General features: G+C 42.1%; 1 protein-coding gene across 5 annotated transcripts; it reads left to right on the top strand.

The window, feature by feature from the left end:
* Positions 1-344: 344 nt before the first annotated feature.
* On the top strand, positions 345-27142 carry LOC110494599 (RING1 and YY1-binding protein). Of its 5 annotated transcripts, none has more exons than XM_036950694.1 (6): positions 345-549; positions 1197-1322; positions 19420-19503; positions 25236-26042; positions 26157-26252; positions 26589-27142. In XM_036950694.1, the coding sequence occupies exons 1-6, from the start codon at positions 524-526 to the stop codon at positions 26836-26838; spliced, it is 1389 nt and encodes a 462-aa protein (XP_036806589.1). In that variant the 5' UTR covers positions 345-523; the 3' UTR covers positions 26839-27142. The 5 variants fall into 5 exon arrangements, with proteins under 5 accessions (XP_036806589.1, XP_036806591.1, XP_036806592.1 ...); XM_036950696.1 differs by lacking the exon at positions 19420-19503 and having other exon boundaries at positions 348-549; positions 25236-25542; positions 25588-26042; XM_036950697.1 differs by lacking the exon at positions 19420-19503 and having other exon boundaries at positions 348-549; positions 25236-25556; positions 25647-26042.
* The last annotated feature ends 307 nt before the right edge of the window (positions 27143-27449 follow it).

The raw sequence follows: 27449 nt of genomic DNA, 5'->3' as shown, positions 1-27449 counted from the left end.
GCAGTGTCCCAATGTAAACTTCACCACCATCTTCAGTAGGAATCTGCATAAAATACAACTATATTCAGTACGAATCTGCATAAAATACAACTATATTCAGTACGAATCTGCATAAAATACAACAGATATTCAGTAGGAGTCTGCATAAAATACAATGACATACGACCCAGCTCATGCTGTAGCACAGGAATGTATGACACTCATGAATCCTGAGAATGCACTATTCTACATTTCGACTATGTAAACCACATAATCTAATTGCGAAATGGGATATTATGGGAATATTCTAGCAAGCTACCCATTTTTCTTATTTCCAACCAGACTTTTAAACCGAGGCATGCGGTGATTGGGCGTCATGGAGTCACGCGGTGTTCAATCGCTCTGCCCTACCTCGAGCATTCGCTGAACGCGATCTTGTCTGCCAGCTTTAGCAGCGGTTCTATCTGGATCCTCCGTACACAACCTACGACAATTACTGATAATTACTGAAGACCTTTTCTTCTTTTGGGAGACCGTTCTCACCATGGGCGACAAGAAGAGCCCTACCAGGTATTTAACCGTGTACCCCAGTCCGTTTTGTGTCGATTTAGACTTGTTTTGCGAGAATTCCGTGCCGTTTGGGGTTGATATTCGGATGCTTTCTCAAGGAGTGTTTCTCCTTTTTTCAGTTTGTATGCCAGAGCTAGAATAGTGCACAGGCACTATGGCGGCTTCTCGCTCCCTACTCTACCAGACACTCTCAGACAAAGGGAAAATTTCTATGGATACGCCTGGCATTCTAGGAAATGATATTCAGTGTAAACAGAACTCGTTCGAAGCTCAATGTCGAATGGACATTATTTGACATTCGTTTTGCTAGCTAACATGCTTAGCCCCGAGCTAAAATATGTAGCTAGTCTGCTTGCTAGCCAGACTAGCGATGCAACCAAATGTTGTATCAAGCTAGCTAACTGGCTAACCAACATCATCTAGGTCGCTTGATTTTAGCCAGTGATGGATTTATTCAAGAAGCTCGCGCTGGTTAACTATTGTTAGGAATTCGAATGGATAATCTGACAACCAACCAATATTTTTATGTATTAGTTTAAGTTTGCTCATTTAAAGGTGGGAGTACTGCATGTCATCACCACTAACAGTCATAACTAATCAAATAAATTATATGTAATCAACTCACTTGACATATCTCTTTTTCTAAGGCCGAAAAGACAAGCTAAACCAAGTGCTGACGACGGATATTGGGACTGTAGCGTCTGCACCTTCAAGAACAGTGCAGAGGCTTTTAAATGCAGCATCTGCGATGTGAGGAAGGGCACATCGACAAGGTTCGTCTAAGGTTATTTTCTTTACTCCTGCTGTAAAGCATAGCAATTTATTGAAATCGAATTTAATTAGTTACCAATTTTTGTAATAATGTTTGGACTTTTTGATTGATGTTGTTGTAGACATGTTCCAGGGTGGCCATGCAATTCATTATTGTATGGATACTAGTGACTGAATGTAGTCGGCTAGGTGTGCTGCCGGTTGCCTCGGTAGCACAGAGAGGGGTGGGAGGAAGATGAGGGACCTTACTTTATAATGGCCGTAGAGCTGCTACAATGAAAACTCTGAATTTGACTTCAATCAACGGGTCGAAACAAGAATTCTGCTGCTTTAAATATCTGTTAGAATGTATCACATACCAGTAGGATTAAATACCATACCATGGAAACTGTTAAGTTGTTGGTACTCTCTGATTGATCTATGAAATTAATGCATTTTTCTTGTCAACCAATTAGTGTTACAAACTACTTCATTGCCTACTTGAGACCTATCATAGATCTACCATATCACTGCAGTACATGTCTTGATTAGTATTTTGCTGGCTGGATATTGGTGTTAAACAAGCGTACAGTCAATAACACAATATACCCCCTCATGCAAATGGCATGAGGGGGTAAGGCAATAAATAATATATGATTGACAACATGTTAATTACTTATTTGAAATCCTATCCTTTAGTTGTCATACTTCTGATCAGTCATATACATACCACAGCTGTACAAACCCCCCCCCCCCCCACAAAACCAATGTTTGAGTAAAATAGAGCCCCTCTTGAGGAGTCAAAGTTAGAAACCTATTTCATGGCTGTCAGAAGGCCCTCTGTTATGGGAAACTGAGATGATACAATCAAGATATGCATTCTGTATTTGACATGATTTCATGTTTACCACTCACACTTGTGTTCTGGGGAATGATACTGCCGATAAGTTGTCTGTGTCAGAGTGTGAGTTCAGTCACTTCTAATCAGCTGCCTGATGAGATCTAGAGATGGATGAGTCATTTGTGAGCCTGCAGAAGAGTCCCCCCACCTTTCCAGCTGTGTTAGAATGAGTGCTCTGCTGACAGCTTAAGTCTGCCACTGGTAAAACGCTGACTGGTTTTTACCACTAATCGAAAGTTGTGGGTACTGTATTTACATTTTTTAAATGTTTTGTCTCCTTTGATTTATTTATTCTAACTAAATTGTTGCCTGCAGCTGATACTGGTAATATGTCACAATGTGGGTTAACATGCTTTGTTGTTAATGGCAGGAAATGATGAGAAGCATGTCAAAACCCCTTACTATTGAGCTTTTGGCAGCAGCCCAATTGCCTCTTATTTGTTAAATGGAATCGCATGACATCACTGAAGTGGTTTGTCACATCCCCATTTGTTCTCAATTGTTCACCTTTGATGCAATTGTTTGCTATTTGTAACTCTGTCTTATTTATAATGAGCACTAATTGGGCATATTTTCTCTGTTTGATGTAATCCAGTGGAGCATGGGGAGAGCAGCTTGCTCTCAGCCAAGTGATCCACACTTTAGGAGTGAGTGTGGTGGTGGTTTGTCTTTACTCCTTTTATCTAGCTAGTTAGTTTGCCTGAAGGGGCCTTTGTGTGAAGATGACGTAATAATCTGCTCACTAATTACAGTATATCTTTGCTGGTGTTGAGAGTTCAATGAAAGCAGGCAGACTTATTTTCTTGGATGCGCACACTCATTCAGATTGTCGTTATTTTGTTTGTTTTAAAGCTAGAATCCTCGTCTTTAACTTATAAATAGCCATTGTTTCTTGAGGAATATAACTTATAAATGCCTCGAGCTTAGTTCAACTGTCGTATTCCTTAAGAACCCAAAAAACAGTGCCTTCAGAAAGTATTCATACCCCTTGACTTATGCTACATTTTGTTACAGCCTGAGTTCAAAATGGATTACAATTATTATTATTTTTTTCTATCTACACACACTACACCATAATGAAAAAGTGAAAACATGTTTTTATAAATGCTTATAAATACATAAATATTTCATTTACATAAGTATTCACACCCCTGAGTCAATACTTTGTAGTCACACATTTGGCACCTGCAAGTCTTTCTGGCTAAGAACTTTCCACACCTGGGTTGTGCAACATTTGCCCATTATTCTTTTCAAACTCTTTGTTCTGTCATTGATTTTTGATCATTGCTAGACAACCATTTTCAGGTCTTGCCATACATGTTCAAGTATATTTAAGTCAAACTGTAACTTGGCTACTCAGCAACATTCCCGGTCTTCTTGGATAGCAACTCCAGTGTAGATTTGTTCTTGTTTAAGGTTATTGTCCTGCTGAAAGGTGACTTCATCTCCCATTGTCTGGTGGAAAGCAGACTGAAGCAGGTTTTCCTCTAGGATTTTGTCTGTGCTTAGCTCCATTCCATTTATTTATTTTTATCCAGAAAGACTCCCCAGTCCTATACGATTACAACCATACCCATAACATTATGCAGCCACCACTATGCTTGAAAATATATAGTGGTACATATGTTTTATTGAATTTGCCCCAAACATAACACATTGTATTCAGGAGAAAAATGTATTATTTTGCAGTATTACTTTACTGCCTTGTTGCAAACAGTATGCATGTTTTAGAATACTTTATTCTTTACTACTATGCACTCTGTCAATTAGGTTAGTATTGTCGAGTAACTACAATGTTGTTGATCCATCCTCAGTGTTCTCCAATCACAGTCATTGAACTCTAACTGTTTTAAAGTCACCATGAGCCTCATGGTGAAATTCCTGAGCGGTTTCCTTACTCTCCGGCAACTGAAGTAGGAAGGGACGCCTTTATCTTTGTAGTGACTGTGTGTATTGATACACCATCCAACGTGTAATTAATAACTTCACCATGCTCAAAGGGATATTGAATGTCTGCTTTTTTCTTTACACATCTACGAATAGTTGCCATTATTTTGCGTGGCATTGGAAAACCTCCCTGGTCTTTGTAGTTGAATCTGTGTTTGAAATTCACTGCTCGACAGAAGGACCTTAGAATTATCTGTATGTGTGGGGTACAGGGATGAGGTAGCCATTCAAAAATGATGATAAATACTAATGCACACAGTCAGTCCATGTAACTTATGTGACCTGTTTAGCAAATGTGTACTACTGAACTTATTTAGGCTTGCCATAACGAAGGGGTTGAATACTTATTGACTTAACCTGTCTAGGACTGGGGTTCCGCTAGCGCCAATGAAATTGCAGGGCGCCAAATACAAATCAACAGAAATCTCATGAATCAAATTTCTCAAACATACAAGTATTAGGCACCATTTTAAAGATACAATTCTCGTTAATCCAGCCAGTGTCTGATTTCAAAAAATGCTTTACAGCGAAAGCTCCACAAACGATTATGTTAGGTCACCACCAACTCACAGGAAAAACCCAGCCATTTTTCCAGCCAAAGAGAGGAGTCACAAAAAGCACAAATAGAGATGTAAATTATTCACTAACCTTTGATCTTCATCAGATGACACTCATAGGACTTCATGTTACACAATACATGTATGTTTTGTTCGGGAAAGTTCATATTTATGTCCACAAATCTCATTTTACTTTGGCGTATTATGTTCAGTAGTTCCAAAACATGCAGTGATTGTGCAGAGAGCCACATGAATTCACAGAAATACTCATTATAAATGTTGCTGAAAATTCAAGTGTTATGCATGGAACTTTAGATACACTTCTCCTTAATGCAACCGCTGTGTCAGATTTCAAAAAATCTTTACGGAAAAAGCATAATCTGAGAACGGTACTCAGAGCCCAAACCAGCCATAGCAATATCCGCCATGTTGGGTAGTCAACATTATTCATAAATATCATTATAAATATTCACTTACCTATGATGATCTTCATCAGAATGCACTCCCAGGAATCACAGTTCCACAATAAATGCTGGTTTTGTTTGATAATATCCTTCATTTATGTCCAATAGCTTCTTTTTGTTTGGGCGTTTTGGTAAACAAATCCAAACGCGCGATCTGGTCCAGTCGGACGAAACGTTCAAAAAGTTATTACAGGTCGAAGAAACTTGTCGAACTAAGTATAGAATCAATCTTTAGGATGTTTTTTTATCATAAAAGTTCAATAATGTTCCAACCGGAGAATTCCATTGTCTGTAGAAAAGCAATGGAACGAGAGATACCTCATGTGAAAGCGCGTGACTGAGAACGAGGCTGCAGGCAGACCCCTTAGTCAAACAGCTCCCATCTGGCCCGGCCCCCCTTCACATGAGAAGCCTGAAACAAAGTTCTAAAGATGGTTGGCATCTAGTGGAAGCCTTAGGAAGTGCAAAATAACCCATATCCCACTGTGTATTCGATAGGGGTGAGTTCAAAAACTACAAACCTCAGATTTCCCACTTCCTCATTTTTCTCAGGTTTTTGCCTGCCATATGAGTTCTGTTATGCTCAAACATCATTCAAACAGTTTTAGAAACGTCAGAGGGTGTTCTATCCAATGCTACTAATAATGTAAACAAATACTGTATATCCTCAACATGGTTAACTATACATTTGAAATCATGGGTGGTCAGTCCTTGAATCGATAGCTCTATGAATTTGAGTGGTTTCTCCTGCCCCCTCCCTTAGCCCTTTTATTGAAACGGGCGGGGGAGAACTTATTGTTTAAATTTAGGGTTCTAGCTTTAAAGGTGTATTGATTTTTGTATGTTATATAGACTTGGTACACTCAGCAGAGCGGTTGAAGTGAAGCTGCCTCTAGGTAGTTGAGACTCTAAAGGATATTTACGAATGCATTTTAAAGGAGACGCAAATGTTTTTCAACCATCCATTTCTTACAGAGTTGGATACTGAGAGTATAAGCCATCCTTTTCAGCCGCAATAGAAGATGGGATATGTGGGACGGTAGCGTCCCACTTGGCCAAAAGCCAGAGAAAATGCGGAGCGCCAAATTCAAATAAATTCCTATAAAAATCAAACTGTCATGAAATCACACATGTAAGATACCAAGTTAAAGCTACACGTCTTGTGAATCCAGCCAACATGTCAGATTTCAAAAAGGCTTTTCGGCGAAAGCAAACGATGCTATTATCTGAGCATAGCACCATAGTAAACAAAAGAGAAAACATTTCAACCCTGCAGGCGCGACACAACGCAGAAATAAAAATATAAATCATGCCTTTGACGAGCTTCTTCTGTTGGCACTCCAATATGTCCCATAAATATCACAAATGGTCCTTTTGTTCGATTAATTCAGGCCATATATATCCAAAATGTCCATTTATTTGGCGTGTTTGATCCAGAAAAACACCGGTTCCAACTTGCACAACATGATGACAAAATATCTCAAAAGTTACCTGTAAACTTTGCCAAAACATTTCAAACTACTTTTGTAATACAACTTTGGGTATTTTTAAAGTAATTAATCGATCAAATTGAAGACGTGATGATCTGTGTTCAATACAGGAAGAAAACAAACTCTCAAGCATGCTTTCTGGTCTTGCGCCTCTATCAAGCAGAACACATGACGTGACACTCGTACAAGATGGCCGTACTTCTTAATTACACAAAGGAATAACCTCAACCAATTTCTAAAGACTGAACATTCAGTGGAAGCGGTAGGAACTGCAAGCCTGTCCCTTAGAAATCTGGAATCCCAATGAAAAATCATTGAAAAGAGGGTGACTTAAAAAAAATGTATAATAATCTGAATGGTTTGTCCTCTGGGTTTTGCCTGCTACATAAGTCCTGTTATACTCACAGACATGATTCAAACAGTTTTAGAAACTAATAATATGCATATCTTATGGAGATGAGTAGCAGGCAGTTGAAATTGGGCTTCCACTAGATGTGAACCGTCTTTAGGAACTTGTTTGAGGATTCTGCTGTGAAGTGTGGGCTGTTTTGAGCCAGGTGTCTGGCAGAGTGCCACAGGCTCTGAGGCGCGGTCACGAGAGAGTTAACTCTCGTTCCATTGGTTTTCTACAGACATAGGAATTCTCCGTTTGGAACATTGACTTTTTATGTTAAAAACATCCTTAACGATTGATTCCATACATCGTTTGACATGTTTCTACGGACAGTAACGGAACTTTTTGACATTTTGTCTGCAACTAGGGAACCCACTTCATGACTTTGGATTTGTTTACCAAACGTGCTAACAAAAGTAGCTCTTTGGACATATTTCAAACTAAATCAAACATTTAATGTGGAACTGGGATTCCTGGGAGTGCATTCTGATGAAGATCATTAAAGGTAAGTGAATATTTATGCTATTTCTGACTTCTGTTGACTACCCAATATGGCGGATATCTTTTTGACTGCTTTGTTGTCTGAAAGCTGTACTCACATTATTGCATGGTTTGCTTTTTCCATCAAGTTTTTTTGAAATCTGACACAGCGGTTGCGTTAAGGAGAAGTGTATCTATATTTCCCTATCTAACAATTTGTATTTTCATCGACATTTATAATGAGTATTTCTGTAAAATCATGTGGCTCTCTGCATTATCACCGGATGGTTTTGGAACTAGTGAACGTAACGCGCCAATGTGTACTGAGATTTATTTTTACATAAATATGCGCTTTATCGAACAAAACATGCATGTATTGTGTAACATGAAGTCCTATGAGTGTCATCTGACGAAGATCATCAAAGGTTAGTGATTTCATTTTATCTCTATTTGTGATTTTTGTAAAGCTCTTTTGCTGGAAAAATGGCTGAATTTTTCTGTGACTTGGTGGTGACCTAACACAATCGTTTGTGGTGCTTTCGCTGTAAAGCCTATTTGAAATTGGACACTTTGGTGGGATGTCTATAGTTTTTTTTGTGCCTTTTCCCGCAGCATTGTCCCAGCTATATCCGCGGCAGCCTGTCCTAGCCACTCGGCAGCGCACCAATAAGACGCTTCTAGCCCCTTATTAAAATGGTATCTGTTGCTTATGTGTATCAAATACTTGTTCTCCCCAGTGTGTGTGTGATTATTTATATATATATATATATAAAAATAATCACACACACACTGGGGAGAACAAGTATTTGATACACTGCCAATTTTGCAGGTTTTCCTACTTACAAAGCATGTAGTGGTCTGTAATTTTTATCATAGGTACACTTCAACTGTGAGAGATGGAATCTAAAACAAAAATCCATAAAATCACATTGTATGATTTTTTTAAAGTAATTAATTTGCATTTTATTGCATGGCATAAGTATTTGATACATCAGAAAAGCAGAACGTAATATTTGGTACAGAAACCTTTGTTTGCAATTACAGAGATCATACATTTCCTGTAGTTCTTGACCAGGTTTGCACACACTGCAGCAGAAATTTTGGCCCACTTCTCCATACAGACCTTCTCCAGATCCTTCAGGTTTCAGGGCTGTCGCTGGGCAATAAGGACTTTTAGCTCCCTCCAAAGATTTTCTATTGGGTTCAGGTCTGGAGACTGGCTAGGCCACTACAGGACCTTGAGATGCTTCTTACGGAGCCACTCCTTAGTTGCCCTGGCTGTGTGTTTCGGGTCGTTGTCATGCTGGAAGACCCAGCCACGACCCATCTTCAATGCTCTTACTGAGGGAAGGAGGTTGTTGGCCAAGATCTCGCGATACATGGCCCCATCCATCCTCCCCTCAATACGGTGCAGTCGTCCTGTCCCCTTTGCTGAAAAGCATCCCCAAAGAATGATGTTTCCACCTCCATGCATCACGGTTGGGATGGTGTTCTTGGGGTTGTACTTATCCTTCTTCCTCCAAACACGGTGAATGGAGTTTAGACCAAAAAGCTCTATTTTTGTCTCATCAGACCACATGACCTCCTCCCATTCTTCCTCTGGATCATCCAGATGGTCATTGGCAAACTTCAGACAGGCCTGGACATGCGCTGGCTTGAGCAGGGGGACCTTGCGTGCGCTGCAGGATTTTAATCCATGACGGCGTAGTGTTACTAATGGTTTTCTTTGAGACTGTGGTCCCAGCTCTCTTCAGGTCATTGACCAGGTCCTGCTGTGTAGTTCTGGGCTGATCCCTCACCTTCCTCTTGATCATTGATGCCCCACGAGGTGAGATCTTGCATGGAACCCCAGACCGAGGGTGATTGACCGTCATCTTGAACTTCTTCCATTTTCTAATAATTGCGCCAACAGTTGTTGCCTTCTCACCAAGCTGCTTGCCTATTGTCCTGTAGCCCATCCCAGCCTTGTGCAGGTCTACATTTTGAGCCCTATTGTCCTTACACAGCTCTCTGGTCTTGGCCATTGTGGAGAGGTGTGTGTGTGTCTGTCTGTCTAAGTCATCTTAATTCTAGCAAAATAAATTCCCCTGGCTTATTTTTCAAACTGGCATGTTGTTTCTAAATGTCTGCGCAAGAGTTTTTAGATAGTACTTTGCACATATAACACACTGGCCGAGGAAAGGCACTACTCTCAAAATAAGTGAACCCCAAATAAATGTAGTTATCATATTTGCGCCTCTTCGATGGTCCAACTTCTCTGTCTGTTGTTCAGTGCTTTCCCGGGTAAGGGGGCAGTAGCTCTTCAGCTGCATCAGATTCATAACTGTCATTGTCCATGCTAGCTGGGCTAACAAATGTAGAATTACTGATGCTAGCATTGGATGTGCTCGTGGAAGCAGAACAACTTGTCGTCGACAGGTGCAGGCGTAGTACCGCTGGTAGTAGCAGTACTACCAGTAGAGCTGGTATGTGTCTCTGGACGCGAGACTTACTTTTTAAAACCATTTGCGAGCAAACGGAATGAGCAGCAGCTACGTTTGTACTGTTAGTGGAATTCCCGCGAGAGTGTAATGGTTAATGTGATTGGATGTTAATTATTTGCCTAGGGTACTTGTATTTGACATTGCGTTATTTCGCTGAACACTAGATGGTTTAATTAGATTTTTGGCAGTGAAACTAAGCTACTCAGGTGAGAGAAGAAAGGAAAAAAACTCACCCAAATGTATAGCCCCTTTGGAAGACATAAATGGACTGTTTGAAAATGTGAAGGATTTGAAAATATTTTTTAAAATACATTATCTTTATTTTACTTTTAAATGTGAAATCACATTTTTATTTGCCGTACCCCCGATGCATTGCGTGTACCCCCAGTTTGGGTACATTTGCCTAGGGTACTTGATAATCGGAAATCGGCGCCCAAAAGTACTGATCGGCCCCAATTAATCGGCCATTCCGATTAATCGGTCGACCTCTAGTATCTGTACGGATGGCGCAAAAGCCATGACAGGGAGACATAGTGGAGTGGTAGCGCGCATGCAAGAAGTTGCTCCCCACGCCACTTGGGTACACTGCAGCATCCACCAAGAGGCTCTTGCTGCCTGAAGGATTGAAATATGTTTTGGACACTACAGTGAAAATTGTTAACTTTGTTAAAGCAAGGCCGCTAAACTCTTGTGTATTTTCTGTATTATGCAATGAAATGGGCAGCGACCATGTAAAGCTTTTACAACATACAGAAAGAAGTGCGCTCTTATCAAGGGGCAAAGTATTACCACGTTTTTTTAATTGAGATGAGCTTAAAGTTTTCTTAACTGACCATAATTGTCACTTGTCTGACCACTTGAATAATGATGAGTTTCTCACACGACTGGGTGATGTTTTTTCTCGCCTGAATGATCTGAATCTAGGACCACAGGGACTCTCTTCAACTATATTCAATGTGCGGGGCAAAATTGAGGCTATGATTAAGAAGTTGGAGCTCTCCTCTGTTTGCATTAACAAGGACAACACACAGTTATTTCCATCATTGTATGATTTTTGTGTGTGCAAAGGAACTCAAGCTTTTGGACAATGTCAAATGTTATATAGCGAAGCACCTGAGTTGGGTGTGCAATTACATAAGTACTTTCCCGAAACAGATGACACAAGCAACTAGATTCGTTATCCCTTTCATGCCCTGCCTCCAGTCCTTTTACTGAAATCTGAACAAGAAAGCCTCATCGAAATTGCAACAAGTGGTTATGTGAAAATGTCATTTAATCAGAAGCCACTACCAGATTTCTGGATAGGGCTGCACTCAGTTTCTTGCCTTGGCAAATCGCGCTGTTAAGACACTGATGCCCTTTGCAACCATATACCTATGTGAGAGTGGATTCTCGGCCATCACTAGCATAAACTAAATACATGCACAGACTGTGTGTGGAATATGATTTAAGGCTGAGACTCTCCAATACATCCCAACATTGCAGAGTTATGTGCATCCTTTCAAGCACACCCTTATTTAAACTCATACTCATTCTTATGTTTTAATAAATGTATTGTATAGTGTGTGTGTGTGTGGAAGGCTTACAATGATGGCAAAAAAAAATTTGAGAGTGCGCTGACCCTGGTGCTAGAGGGGGTACGCAGCTGGAGGTTGAGTGTTTGAAGGGGTACGGGACTATAAAAAGTTTGGGGACCACTGGTGTAGTACAGTAAAATTATGCACAAAGTAGCCTACACAATTCTAAAGCAAGTGAAATGTGTTCACATGCACTCAGCACATACAGCCTAGTTTCAGCGGAATATCATCTGCACGCCGCAAGAGTGTGCAGCTCTCAAATAGTTTTAGCATGGAGCAGCTCACAGAATGGCATCAGTAGCCGGAAGGAAAGACATTTCATCTCATATCTACCAGTAAATGCTAAGGCAACAATGGGTGTGCAAACAAGGTATTGAACATTTTTAGTCTGAAGGGTTGGTTAGTAGGTTATTTGATGTGCAATTGTCATCATGCGTTGTTTGCTTCAGTGGCATAGACATAGATGGGCCTGGGTGGCCGTCGTTGTAAATAAGAATTTGTACTTAACTGCATAGTTAAAGTTTAAAACAACAACAACAAAAAAACACTAGGGAGCCAGGACCTGACGTGCCCAACCAATCAGATTGATGTGGTTTAAGCATTGTTGTGGACTTAGGCTATCAATTTGCCTTTTTTCAAAAAAACAAAGTGCTTTTAGAGTTAGAAAAACTCATAAGCCCTAGGAAAACATGATTTTTCACACAAGGTGCCTTTCCTTTGCTGGGTGGGCAGTTTGGGAACTTTTAGGCAAAGTTCGAGTATACACCACTGCATCGAGCCTGATGGGAAGACCGCAATCACATACAGCATGATGTTAAAGGATAACAATCCATAAATTCTGACATCATAATAAGCCAGTAGGTCCCAATCATAAGAATACAAAAACTCAAATCAATCAAATATATTTATAAAGGCCATTTTACAACAGCAGATGTTAGTGCTTATACAGAAACTCATTCTAAAACGGCAAACAATGCAGAAGCACAACCATTAAGCACTTCCCAATCGAAATGTACAACGATTACTTCCCATTGGACAAAGCATTTAATGTTTAGCAAAGTTGCCTAAAGTTTTTAAAGTGGAGCTGACAACGCTTTGAACTATTTTGCAGATATGAAACAGTCAAAAATATATAATTCCCACTTTATGCTACACAACCAACTTTATAACAGGTTTTAAAAATAGGTTCTCTTTGACTCAATGTTCCATGACTTTCACTAAGGCATTGTTGGCAGAATAGATGGATGCACCTCAATGCATGATTAATCTAATTTACCAATACCTTTCTTGGTAGTCCAAAACATATTGCTATCAGATTGTAAACCACAGCTGGCCTGGTACATTGTTTGCTGCTTCTATTTGGGATGCACTGTTTCAGTTTCAATGACACTCTTCTGGACAAAAACGGACAAATGCTGGGAATATTAATTTAATCATAAATAGATACGCTAGCCTATTAGCAGTGTTATGTGGCAAGTTAAAAACACAGCGCTTAACATTAGCTAGCTAGGCCTATTGTTCTCCGCTGTACTTGGGTTAGTAATAATTTGTGGAGTATCTATTTTCCCTCAGCATGCATTTTTTTTTCACTGAATGTCAACAAAAATCTTTGTTTGAAAATATGAACACAAATACTTGACATTTTGAACTCATTATGGTGATGATTTAACAATTACAATCATGGTCTTGAATTGGAGTTGCATTTTTCTGGTCTCGGCCATGACTCGGTCTCGATTTGCCTTGGTCTTGAAAAAAATATAAGCACTGACTAAATTATAATTTATTATCCTCCGGCTGTCATTCAGATGTAGCCAGCACCTGAAACCAATCACTCTGCTGCTAGAATGTGACGCCTTGCGGATTGATCAGTTTTCCTTATGACTGTGCTGTGTTTATGCTGCAGGTTGAGCTGTTCCAGGGAGAATCAATCAGGGCCTTTTTAGCTTGATTAATGGTTGGTATCAGGGACCTGTGCTGTTTGGCTGTCTGTGGTTTTGGGGATAGGACTTTCCCTGTGGCTTGTTGCTTGCCACTTTATTCCAGACATGTTTAGGAGGTAGGAATTTTTGCTTAGTGCTGTTGTGCATAAAGCGGGTGATTCTTGTGTTCCAAACCAAATGATTGGTATTGTGTTAACTCCGCTGTTAGATATGTACAGAGTGCAACCTGTTGATGTGTCATATCGACGTTGTGATGTTCGTGGGTCTGAAGTTTCTAAAACTGTTTGAATGATGTCTGTGAGGATAACAGAACTCATATGGCAGGTGAAAACCTGAGAAAAATACAAACAGGTAGTGGGAAATCTGAGGTTTGTAGTTTTTCAACTCTTTGCTATTCCAAAATACAGTGTAAATGGGGCCATCTTGCACTTCCTAAGGCTTCCACTAGATGTCAACAGTCTTTAGAACGTTGTTTCAGACTTCTACGTGGAAGTGGGGGCGAATGAGAGCTGATTGAGCCAGGTGTCTGGCAGAGTGCCACAGGCTTTGAGGCGTGGTCACGAGAGTTAGCTCTCGTTCCATTGCTTTTCTACAGACAATGTAATTCTCCGGTTGGAACATTATTGAACATTTATGATAAAAACATCCTAAAGATTGATTCTATACTTAGTTCTATAACTTTTTGAACTTTTCGTCCGACGTTCGGCTGGACCTGAAGGGTCGTTTGGATTTGTTTACCAAACGCGCTAACAAAAGAAGCTATTTGGACATAAACGAACAAATCAAACATTTATAGTTTTATCGAACTGGGATTCCTGGGAGTGCATTCTGATCATCAAAGGTAAGTGAATATTTATAATGCTATTTCTGACTGTTGACTACACAATATGGCGGATATCTTTTTGGCTGTTTTGTTGTCTGAACGCTGTACTCAAATTATTGCATGGTTTGCTTATTCCGTAAAGTTTTTTTGAAATCTGACACAGCGGTTGCATTAACCTCTTGAACCTCTGGGGGCAGTATTTCATTTTTGGATGAAAAACGTCCCCGTTTTAAACAAGATATTTTGTCACGAAAAGATGCTCGACTATGCATATAATTGACAGCTTTGGAAAGAAAACACTCTGACGTTTCCAAAACTGCAAAGATATTGTCTGTGAGTGCCACAGAACTAATGCTACAGGCGAAACCAAGATGAAATTTCATATAGGACGTGAGCCAGATTTTGAATGCGCTGTGTTCCAATATCTCCTTAAATGGCTGTGAATGCGCAAGGAATGAGCCTACGCTTTCTGTCGTTTCCCCAAGGTGTTTGCAGCATTGTGACGTACTTGTAGGCATATCATTGGAAAATTGACCATAAGAGACTACATTTACCAGGTGTCCGCTCGGTGTCCTCCGTCGAAGCTATTGCGTAATCTCCAGGTGCGTGCATTTTTCAATTTTGAACAGAGGAGAAACCAAACTGCCACGAGTGATTTATCATCGAATAGATATGTGAAAAACACCTTGATTATTGATTCTAAACAATGTTTGCCATGTTTCTGTCGATATTATGGAGTTAATTTGGAAAAAAGTTCGCCGTTGTAATGACTGACTTTTCGGGGTTTTTTCTTAGCCAAACGTGATGAACAAAACAGATTTCTCCTACACAAATGATATTTTTGGAAAAACTGAACATTTGCTATCTGAGTCTCCTCATTGAAAACATCCGAAGTTCTTCAAAGGTAAATGATTTTATTTGAATGCTTTTCTTGTTTTTGTGAAAATGTTGCCTGCTTAATGCTATGCTAGCTATCAATACTCTTACACAAATGCTTGTGTAGCTATGGTTGAAAAGCATTTTTTGAAAATCTGAGATGAGTGTTAACAAAAGGCTAAGCTTGTGAGCCAATATATTTATTTCATTTAATTTGCGATTTTCATGAATAGTTAACGTTGCGTTATGCTAATGAGCTTGAGGCTATAATTACGCTCCCGGATACGGGATTGCTCGTCGCAACAGGTTAAGGAGAAGTATATCTCTAATTCCATGTAGAACATTTGTATTTTCATCAACATCTTTTTGGCTGGAAAAATGGCTGTTTTTCTGTGAGTTGGTGGTGACCTAACATAATCGTTTGTGTTGCTTTCGCTGTAAAGCATTTTTGAAATCGCACTGTGGCTGGATTAACGAGAATTGTATCTTTTTAAAATGGTGTAAAATACTTGTATGCTTGAGGAATTTTAATTATGAGATTTTCGTTGTTTCGAATTTGGCACCCTGCACTTTCACTGGCTGTTCGAGGTGGGACGTATCCCAGAGAGGTTCAAATGATGCAATAAGGTCATTATAATCTCTGGATTTTACTACTGTCACATTAACACATTGTCAGAGATAATGGAATTACATGAGTGGGACATGCTGGAACGGACTCCATTTGTATCTCCTATCCCCGCCACACCACCAGCCCCACTCGCTCAGAGGTACTGCTTTAGCTTATCCAGTATTATCAGCATCTGCACTAAACTTTAAACATGAGTGGGTAGGTCCTAGTCTTAATGTGTTAATTGGCAGATTTAAAAGTACTTAATTACTTCATGCGATTTGAGAGAATGTGATGCACTATGGGATGCACTGGCTATACAGTGCATTTGGAAAGTATTCAGACCCCTTGACTTTTCCACAATTTGTTACGTTACAATCTTATTCTAAAATAAAAAGATAACTTATTTACGTATGTATTCTGACCCTTTGCTATGAGACTTGAAATTGAGCTCAGGCGCATCCTGTTTCCTTTGATCATCCGTGATGTAACTGCAGCTTCATTGGAGTCCACCTGTGGTAAATTCAATTGATTGAATATGATTTGGAAAGGCACACACCTGTCTATATAATTTTCAACAGTTGACAGTGCATGTCAGAGCAAAAACCAAGCCATGAGGTTGAAACATTTCTGCAGCATTGAAGGTACACAAGAACACAGTGGCCTCCATCATTCTTAAACTGAAGAAGTTTGGAACCACCAAGACTCTTCTGCCAAGCCATACTCATCAATGGAGGGAGGGGGGTCTTGGTCGGGGATGAGATCAAGAACCCGATGGTCAGCTCCAGAGTTCCTCTGTGGAGATGGGAGAACCTTCCATCTCTGCAGCACTCCGCCAGACAGAAGCCACTCCTCAGTAAAAGGCACATCACAGGCCACTTGGAGTTGCTAAAAGACAATGACCCTAAGCACACAGCCGAGACATTGCAGGAGTGGCATCGGGGCACGTCTCAGAAGTTTCCTTGAGTGGCCCAGCCAGAGCCCGGACTTTAACCCAATCAAACATTTCTGGAGAGACCTGAAAATAGCTGTACAGCAACACTCCCCATCCAACCTGACAGAGCTTGAGAAGATCTTCAGAGAAGAATGGGAGAAACTCCCCAAATACAGGTGTGCCAAGCTTTGTAGCGTGATACCCAAGAAGTCTCGAGGCTTCAAAAAAGTCCTAAGTAAATGGTCTGAATACTTATGTAAATGTCATTTATTTTTATATACAGTGCCTTGCGAAAGTATTCGGCCCCCTTGAACTTTGCGACCTTTTGCCACATTTCAGGCTTCAAACATAAAGATATAAAACTGTATTTTTTTGTGAAGAATCAACAACAAGTGGGACACAATCATGAAGTGGAACGACATTTATTGGATATTTCAAACTTTTTTTAACAAATCAAAAACTGAAAAATTGGGCGTGCAAAATTATTCAGCCCCCTTAAGTTAATACTTTGTAGCGCCACCTTTTGCTGCGATTACAGCTGTAAGTCGCTTGGGGTATGTCTCTATCAGTTTTGCACATCGAGAGATGGAATTTTTTTCCCATTCCTCCTTGCAAAACAGCTCGAGCTCAGTGAGGTTGGATGGAGAGCATTTGTGAACAGCAGTTTTCAGTTCTTTCCACAGATTCTCGATTGGATTCAGGTCTGGACTTTGACTTGGCCATTCTAACACCTGGATATGTTTATTTTTGAACCATTCCATTGTAGATTTTGCTTTATGTTTTGGATCATTGTCTTGTTGGAAGACAAATCTCCGTCCCAGTCTCAGGTCTTTTGCAGACTCCATCAGGTTCTGATTCACATTCTTCCAGAATGGTCCTGTATTTGGCTCCATCCATCTTCTCATCAATTTTAACCATCTTCCCTGTCCCTGCTGAAGAAAAGCAGGCCCAAACCATGATGCTGCCACCACCATGTTTGACAGTGGGGATGGTGTGTTCAGCTGTGTTGCTTTTACGCCAAACATAACGTTTTGCATTGTTGCCAAAAAGTTCAATTTTGGTTTCATCTGACCAGAGCACCTTCTTCCACATGTTTGGTGTGTCTCCCAGGTGGCTTGTGGCAAACTTTAAACGACACTTTTTATGGATATCTTTAAGAAATGGCTTTCTTCTTGCCACTTCCATAAAGGCCAGATTTGTGCAATATACGACTGATTGTTGTCCTATGGACAGAGTCTCCCACCTCAGCTGTAGATCTCTGCAGTTCATCCAGAGTGATCATGGGCCTCTTGGCTGCATCTCTGATCAGTCTTCTCCTTGTATGAGCTGAACGTTTAGAAGGACGGCCAGGTCTTGGTAGATTTGCAGTGGTCTGATACTCCTTCCATTTCAATATTATCGCTTGCACAGTGCTCCTTGGGATGTTTAAAGCTTGGGAAATCTTTTTGTATCCAAATCCGGCTTTAAACTTCTTCACAACAGTATCTCGGACCTGCCTGGTGTGTTCCTTGTTCTTCATGATGCTCTCTGCGCTTTTAACGGACCTCTGAGACTATCACAGTGCAGGTGCATTTATACGGAGACTTGATTACACACAGGTGGATTGTATTTATCATTAGTCATTTAGGTCAACATTGGATCATTCAGAGATCCTCACTGAACTTATGGAGAGAGTTTGCTGCACTGAAAGTAAAGGGGCTGAATAATTTTGCACGCCCAATTTTTCAGTTTTTGATTTGTTAAAGTTTGAAATATCCAATAAATGTCGTTCCACTTCATGATTGTGTCCCACTTGTTGTTGATTCTTCACAAAAAAATACAGTTTTATATCTTTATGTTTGAAGCCTGAAATGTGGCAAAAGGTCGCAAAGTTCAAGGGGGCTGAATACTTTCGCAAGGCACTGTACATTTGTAAAAATGTCTAAACCTGTTTTTGCTTTGTCATTATGGGCTATTGTGTGTGGATTGATAAGAAAAAAACAATTAATTTAATCAATTGTAGAATAAGGATGCAACTTAACAATATGTGGAAAAAGTCAAGGTGTCTGAATACTTTCCGAATGCACTGTATACATTATTAGGAGAGTGTGTGTGTTTCCAGGCTGTGGGAAGGAGGGGGGTGAGTTCTGCTGGGTGTGATGGATGGTGGCGGGGGGGACGACGACGACGACGACGACATGTGTTCACTCAGCCAAGAGTCTCCTGGGGGATGACAGGATGGAGCACATCATTACCCAGGAACGGAAGCGCTGGGCAGGCCCTCACACATGCTGCTTACCACCACAACTATCTCTCTGGATCACAACTCTGTGGGTGTCAGTCACTTAACACGAGACAGGGGAGAGGAACAGCTCAGGAGTAGTCATCTAGGAAATATATTGGAGTGTGTTTATTCAGTCAAGATTAACATTGAATAGGTCACATGTCAATCGGTGTGTAGAATAATTAGTCACTAGGAGACTAGAGCAGTGTTATTTCCATGAAAGCGAATTTGTAGTGTTTGTCTAGCATTAAGCACCGTTGGGTTTCTGTAATTGCATGCTTTGTTTTTGTTTTGGTCCTGTTTAGTCTACTACATGAAACACTAAGATACAACATGCTTCCTGAGCAGTGTTGCTTGATAACTTGTTGAACTAATTTGAATCAGGCCAACCAAGGACGGCAGCAGCAGGGTTACTGGGTCCAGCAGACTCTGGCAGACAGAGACAAACACAGGAGAGAGGAACTTGAGGTGAGAGCAACTGAATGAGGAATAACAATGGACGGAAGAGTGAAATGCAGTGAGTGAAATTGCACTGAAAAGGTATAGCAGGGAAGAAATGGGTGCATATGGAAAAATGGGATTGAAGAGGAAGTGGGTGATACCGTAGAGGTAAAGAGAAGGAGAGAAAATGATACCACAGAGGGGGAGAGAGAGTGATAAACAGGAATGCGCTATGGAGCCGCTGATGAAGGGAGCGCATACATGCTTAGTGCTTTCACGACTGGCTGTCAATCACCCTGATGAGGCAGTTTGTAGCCTGAAGGTCAGACATGGGAGGGAATGTCTATCAGTGGGAGATTAGACACATGAATGCATTCTTCATTGAAAAATAGCATAATTTTTTCCCTTAAATAAATGATAGTTATGTATTCCCCCCCCCCCCCTGTCAACTGTCCCGAATAGTGTTGTCTCCCCACATCACCGTGGGAACTAAAATGTCACGCTAAGATGCCTTGTGTTGTGCTCTTCTCTGAGGGAACATAATGGAGGGCTGTGTTAGTGGAGGAGGAGGGGTTTCTGCTGGGGCCCACTTTGTACACTGAGTACCTGGGGCATGGGGGACACATGGAGGCAGGCATCCCCCTTGGGGGGGGGGGGGAGCAGTATCCTGTGTCTGGAGGGGATGGATTAATGTTTAATAATGTCCTTGACTCTAGCAGGCAGGCAGTGCTGCAGCCGGGAGCTTCTCTCCACTCCAGGTGTTTTCTGAATACTCGTACACAGTATAGTACTGTATTCATCACCGGCTGGAGCCAACAGGCACAGTTCGCAGACTAGTTTATGGGAGCTGGGTCCCACAGCTTGTTTAACATATTACAGAACAGCCAGCTTTGCCTCTCCACTCCGCTCCACCAGTCCATCTCTGTGCTGAGGGGTTACTTATTCATAGTGATCAAGGCACCGACTGCAGCAGCTTGTGAACGTTGGTGCGGAACAAGATGTTGATGCTTTGTTGCCATGGTGTAGAGAAGTGTTCTGATCAAACAGAAGCCCAATGGATCACACCATGTTGAATCTGAAGCCTGCGCACAATGTAGCTGTGACAGTAGACAATCCGGTCATGATTAGGTCTACACGGAGGAAGGAAATGCAACTTTTTATACCAAGAGAATTCAACTTGCAGATGTAATGCTCTTGACTAAGAAAAAGGCTATTACATAGCCTGACATTAAAAAAAGAAAATGAGTAGTTTTTGATTCTGATGTCTTACTGTCTGACTGCAGTTGGAAACATTTTTGTCTGTCTCCTCCCTCTTTGAGCTGCCACTGCTGCATGCTCCTGGTCTGTTGCTGGCTGGGAGTTATTGCCTGTCCTCCACACAGCACTCGAAATAAAGAGCTGTGTTAATGAGGGCTTTCCTGTGGTCATCTGTTTCTGTCAATCTGTCACAAACTGTTCAACCGTATATTATTTGTCTCTATCTTCCACTCTCTCTGCTCTTTTGGTAAGAGGCTAATATTGACATGCAGGACTAGTTCCTGTGAAGTCCAGAACTCTTATGATTGGGACAATATAGTGGGTGTGGCTGGCAGTGTAACCATAGTTCTCAGTCCGCCTGGATTGAGTCTTTTGTGCTGATGACAGTCATTTCATTTGCTCGTGCTGAGTTAGACTCCACACCACTGTATCAAGAAGAATTGAAGTGTCAGTCAGAGAGGCGACGATGTCAATCATTATCTATGGAGGTGTGAAAAGGAGGAAGGTTTTTGATCTAGGCTTATCTGGTGTTTCTCAGTGAGAAGTGGCTTGGTACAGACTCCTTGGTTATGATGTCCTGCATATTTAAATGTATTAGTCACACTCCAGTCTCCTTTTCACCTCATTTATCACCTGTTTTACTTAACATAGGCACATCTTAAAAGGTGCTCAAGGTGTCCTCATAATATGACACAAGTGGAGGGGTTTATCTCTTGTGTGCTCTATTGTTCCCGCAAGCAAGGGGGGAAGCTGATGACATCAGAGGGAACCATCAGACCAAACCCTTGAATGGACTACACCATGAAGTTTCAACTTGTTTAAAAAAAAAAGATTTTTGTCTGTAGATTTATATGTGGGATATTGTTTTTCAACGGGAAGAGTAAATATAGCTGGAGTGCGTATTTAAATCTGTTGGTGAGTGTGGCCGGCCCATGATCTGGATCCAGCAAGCAGTGTTAATGGGACACGGTGGTGTTCAGAGCAGCGGTGACGTAGCTGGTAAATAAATAATATACTGTACTGTAACAGCACCACGGGGCAGGCCAACTGGGAGCTGCGCTCCTATCATGCCAGCAACAACTCCATGGCTGAGTTACAGCTGGCACTAAATCATAGCTTAACTATTGGGGCTGTTTCTACTGCTTCTCTCTGAGCTGAGCTCTGCTGCTGCCTCTGACACACATCTCTGGGACTGGGGTGACGGGCCGAGGAGGCGTGAGATTATCAATCAATCACACTCACTTTCTACCTCCAGCTCTCTGCTAAAAGCTTATTCTGCCACAGGAAATTATTTCTGAGCCCGTCGGTCACGGGAACCTGAGAACATGTTTATGAGTGTTTGGGCTGTATGCATCCTGCCAAATCCTGTGATTGATCAGTGACACTTCATGGGGTTACTACTGCAGTTAGAGAGACAAATAGTTTTGTGTGTTTGAGTGCGTGTTGCAAAGTGACCTGTGCTAGTCAGACAGTACAAGCAAGGCTCCTTGGGGGGGGGGGGGGGGGGGGGGGGATTGAGAATTGAAATTGATATGAAGTTGCTCTAATCTTATCATATCACTAGGTTGCTATGAGTGTCTTATCATCCAGATGCTGCTGAACGTGAGCATGTCGATCCCTCTCCTCTTCTCTGGTGTGTGACATGCATTGACTCTGCAGGTGGAGTGAGTAGGCTAGCTACATGTTGTAGTTCCAGAGCCGTTGCATCTGTGGTGGGTGGTGCCACTGGGCCCTGCTCATCAGCATTCAGCACCGTCTGCATGTTTTGGAGCATGTCACGTGCGCTACGTCATGACGCCATAAGCGATTGATTGCCTTTTTATCGGCTGGAGGGATAGAGGGTGGGTTCTCTGTCTGTTGCAGAACGGGGATAGATAGACCGTTTGTGGGGATATGGTGGGAGCACGGGGAATTAGAGGTGGAGAGATGTGAGATGATATCTGGGACGTGTGATCTCTGAGTTAAACCACTCCGGCAGCCTTGTGAAAACCTCTCTCCTCTCAACAGACCTCTTCAGCCATGCATCATTAACAATGTACCCAACCAAATTGGACACAGAATGAACCATCTCAAACCTGAGGGCCATGTTGTCTAAAATATGTCTTGGCCAGCGCCAGCTGTAACAGCCACACTCAGTTATCAAGTTTCTGCTCATGTTTTACCTTTTTAAATGTAACCTTTATTTAACTAGGCAAGTCGGTTAACCAGTTGCGACGAGCAAACCCGTATCCGGGAGCGTAATCATAGCCTCAAACGCATTAGCATAACACAGCGGACATAAATACCCCTAGAAACTTTTCCTATTCATGAAAATCGCAAATGAAATGAAATAAATATATTCAAACACAAGCTTAGCCTTTTGTTAACAACACTGTCATCTCAGATTTTCTAAATATGCGTTACAGCCAACGCTAGACAAGCATTTGTGTAAGTTTATCATGGCATAATGCTATGCTAGGCTCTGCTGGCAGCAGGCAACATTTTCACAAAAATAAGAAAAGCAACCAAATTAAATAATTTACCTTTTGAAGAACTTCGGATGCTTTCACTCAGACTCCCAGTTAGATAGCAAATGTTCCTTTTTTCCAAAAATATTATTTTTGTAGGCGAAAAAGCTCCCGTTTCTTCACCATGCTTGGCTGAGAAATCGACCGAAAAATGCTACAACTATAAATTAGCTACATAATATCGACAAACACGGCAAACGTTGTTTAGGCTCCATCCTCAAGGTGTTTTTAACAAATATATTTGATAATATATCCGTCGAGGCAGTTGGTTTCTCATAAGAAGCGATTGGAAGAATGGCTACCTCAGTATTTTACGCAAGGTTTTCTGCAGGAGACACCATGCCATATTTGGTCCCTTACAGCCATTCTTCAAGGGAAATGCCTAAAAAGACATCACAATGCTGTAGACACCTTGGGGGAAATGTAAGCTCATTCGTAGCTCATTCACAGCCATATAAGGAGTCATTGGCATGAGGCCGTTTCAAAAAATGCGGCACTTCCTGGTTGGATTTTTATCTGGGTTTCGCCTTTAACATCAGTTCTGTGGCACTCACAGACTATCTTTGCAGTTTTGGAAACGTCAGTGTCTTCTTTCCAAAGCTGTCAATTATATGCATAGTCGAGCATCTTTTTGTGACAAAATATATCTTGTTTAAAACGGGAACTTAAATTAAAATAGCGCCCCCTAAATCCAACTGGTTAATAACAATTTTTTTATTTACAATGACGGCCTAGGAACAGTGGGTTAGGTGCAGAAGGACAGATTTTTACCTTGTCGGCTTGGGGATTTGATCTAGCAACCTTTCTGGTTACTGGCCCAATGCTTTAACCACTAGGCTACCTCCTGCCCCTGAACCTGATCCACTTAAAGATAAGACAGAGAGAGAGCCTCAGTCAGTACCTCATCTGTATTGCAGTCAACAGGTAGGCTACATTTTCTATGAGCCAGACAGAGCTTGTTTATCAGTTCAGTCTGAGGCTTAGAGAGAAGCATCAGAAATTATGGAAGTCCCCATCTGTCCTCAGACCTGCAGAGTTCCTTTAATCATGACACCCTGAACAGCTAGACAATAAGGAGGACTTCCTGCCAATGCAGTAGATGAGATGGGGAGGCTATACCATCTTTGCCATGGGTGGATGTGCCTCCCGAGTAACTGGCAAACCATGCACCATTCTGGGGTGGGTGGGTCGGTGCATACGTGTCTGGTTTACGCTGGTATTTCTCACGGAGCTGTGATTCTCTGGCCTGTCGACAGTCAGGTCTTTGGAGCCTGTCTGTCGCTCTCTGGTCTTCTGTCTCTTCCCCCTGAGACCCTGCTCTGAATTTAATTAGGGACTTAAAATATGCTGTCCTTACAGTTGACTCGTGTTTTAGGAGAATAAACAGTTTTTCATGAAACACCCGTAACCTCTCAGGTGGAAGAGTGATGAGCTTCCACTGAGCCTTTCATCCTAGAGCTTTGTATTCATCCACGGAGACACTAATTGTCTCCCTCTCTGATTTAGGATGCATTTGCATGCTGAATGTGAATGGTTGGGCTCAAAAATAATAGGCTAGGTTTGTGTGTGTGAGAGAGACCACAGAGGGCAACAATGACTTCATTCTGCTTGCTCTGGTTGGCGCGCCAGCTTGAGTGAGTGGCTGCACATCCCTGTGGATCCCAGTCTGACAAATGGGGCCAACGCTGCAGTAATCAGATTAGAGGACGTAAATGACGGGCTGCAAATGTCCCACCTTGTGATCCCCCACATTCATTTTATTACAGCACTGAGCTAATGAGATTACCCTTCAACCAGACTAGCCGACCAAGAGCTGTCACTTACACCCAGCCAGCCAGCCTGTGGCTCAATCCAGCCAACTCCTTATAAGATGATGCAGTGTGTGTTGCTATGTGGTCAGGCAGGGGCTGTCGTCATGTCAGCCCTGGCCCTGAGTGAGCCCAGCCTAGAGACGCTGCTGCCCACTAATCCCTGTTTGTTCCCTGTTTTCTACAGGAAACCCAGGATCAACTCCCAGCTGGTGGCCCAGCAGGTGGCTCAGCAGTACGCCACGCCTCCCCCACCCAAGAAGGAGAGGAAGGAGAGGCCTGAGAGGGAGCACGACCCAGACGGGGAGCTGGTGGATGTGGAGGGGGAGCACCATGAGGGAGTGCGTCCGGAGAGAGTAAGGCCAGATGAAGAAGAATCTCCCCTGGATAACGGCAGGAAGGAGACACCGGACAATGAGAAAGTGAAAGAGGTAAAAGCGGAGGAGGAGAAAGAGGAGGAGAAAGTGAAAGAGGATGAGAAAGAGGAGAAAGAGATCAGCCCAACCAGGCCCATCACCAAGAGACCCAGCCTCAAGGAGATCAGCCCAACCAGGCCCATCATCAAGAGACCCAGCCTCAAGGAGATCAGCCCAACCAGGCCCATCACCAAGAGACCCAGCCTCAAGGAGATCAGCCCAACCAGGCCCATCACCAAGAGACCCAGCCTCAAGGAGATCAGCCCAACCAGGCCCATCACCAAGAAACCCAGCCTCAAGGAGATCAGCCCAACCAGGCCCATCACCAAGAAACACAGTCTCAAGGAGATCAGCCCAACCAGGCCCATCACCAAGAAACACAGCCTCAAGGAGATCAACCCAACCACGACCATCACCAAGAAACCCAGCCTCAAAGAGATCAGCCCAACTAGGCCCATCACCAAGAAACCCAATAACAAAGAGATCAGCCTAGCCAGGCCCAACATCAAGAAACCCAACATCAAAGAGATCAGCCTAGCCAGGCCCATCACCAAGAAATCCAGCATCAAAAAGATCAGGTCAGTGTGTAGTTAAAGAAATAACATGTCTGTACAGAGGCAAGTGTTTGTTTAATCATCATCTCTCTATAGACATGAACTTTACTAATATAACTCCTGTGTTTGCCTGTGCAGACCCAAGACAGACATTCACCAGAGTCCACCTAGTGATAAACACAGTGTACAATCTGGGAAGTCAACAACCAAGACCAACAACTCTCACATCTCCAGGTTGGTCATTCTTCTCTCTGCTACTAGTACTGACAGTATCTTGCCGTTGGACATTGTGAAAACCTGTCATGCCATTTAAATTGCCACTCGTTCAAGCTATTCTTAAAGGCCACTGTTGGAAAAAATCTAGTTATTCATAAATTGTATATGTATGTTCTACATCCACTCTCACTTTCTCCCTCTTACTTCTGGTTGATCTTGTTATTGCTCATGTTGTTGTTGTAATGAGCAATTGGGTCTAATCACCCACACTGGGCTGGCCACGTCTATGGTTGTATCTTAGTAAGGCAGTTTTATCAATGTAATTCTAACCCTGTGTTTTCCCCTGCCGACTAGGCCCAAACTGAAGAATATTGACCGGAGCACCGCCCAGCAGCTAGCGATAACGGTGGGGAACGTGACGGTCATCATAACAGACTTTAAGGAGAAGACCCGCTCCTCCTCCACATCCTCGTCCACCGTGACATCCAGCGCAGGCTCTGAGCAGCAGCATCAGAGCTCCGGCTCCGAGAGCATGGACAAGAGCTCGACTCGCACCTCCACTCCCAAAGGAGAGCTCTCTGTGGGGCAAGATGAGTCCTTCTGAGCCCTCCAGTCCAGGTGCTCTGAGAGGACTCTGTGGATGGGATCCCTTAGGGGGAGATATTTCACCTTCCTACTGCTGCCCTACCCCCTGCATCCATCTCCATTCCATCACCATCCCTGGATGCTGAGAGAGCTCGCTGATTGGAGCGGCCCCAGCGTGTGCCTGATGGTTAATGTCTAACCATGGGTACACGTTGTGCATGGCCCATGCGGGAGAGTGGGGCTGACAGGAATAATGTATTGTTTTATATTTGTATGTGGATATGTGGCTGATTCAACGTTTTTGTATAAAGAAATTATCTGCACAATATCTACCATTTTAACAACTCTGAAATATTATTACCCTTATTTATTACTTGTTTCACCTGTATACTTTTAGACTTTTTTTGTTGAGGCTAGTGCTACCTATCGCTCCCTTTGACACTAGTTTTGATGGTTGTACTGGTAGGATAGGACAAGGCTTGATACACCCACACGATGGTGCTAGATAGAGACAGACTGTGAAACAGTTTCCAACACAGGACGGTCGTTCACACAATACAACAAAGTGCTAATAACCCAGAAATATTCTCTTTCTCTCGTCCACTTTTTCTCACACTATCACGTCTTTCA

Source organism: Oncorhynchus mykiss, chromosome 17, assembly GCF_013265735.2.
Source record: "Oncorhynchus mykiss isolate Arlee chromosome 17, USDA_OmykA_1.1, whole genome shotgun sequence".
NCBI classification, from domain to species: Eukaryota; Metazoa; Chordata; class Actinopteri; order Salmoniformes; family Salmonidae; genus Oncorhynchus; species Oncorhynchus mykiss.
The sequence above is the reverse complement of the archived record's forward strand: the minus strand, read 5'-3'. Positions and strand labels throughout refer to the sequence as shown.

Excerpts from the sequence above, each read along its gene's own strand:
- LOC110494599 (XM_036950693.1), top strand. The coding sequence starts at position 18,915 with ATGGTGGCGGGGGGGACGACGACGACGACGACGACATGTGTTCACTCA. Across the intron at positions 19,082-19,419 it reads TCTCTCTGGATCACAACTCT|GCCAACCAAGGACGGCAGCA; the intron begins GTGGGTGTCAGT and ends AATTTGAATCAG. Across the intron at positions 26,043-26,156 it reads TCCAGCATCAAAAAGATCAG|ACCCAAGACAGACATTCACC; the intron begins GTCAGTGTGTAG and ends TTGCCTGTGCAG.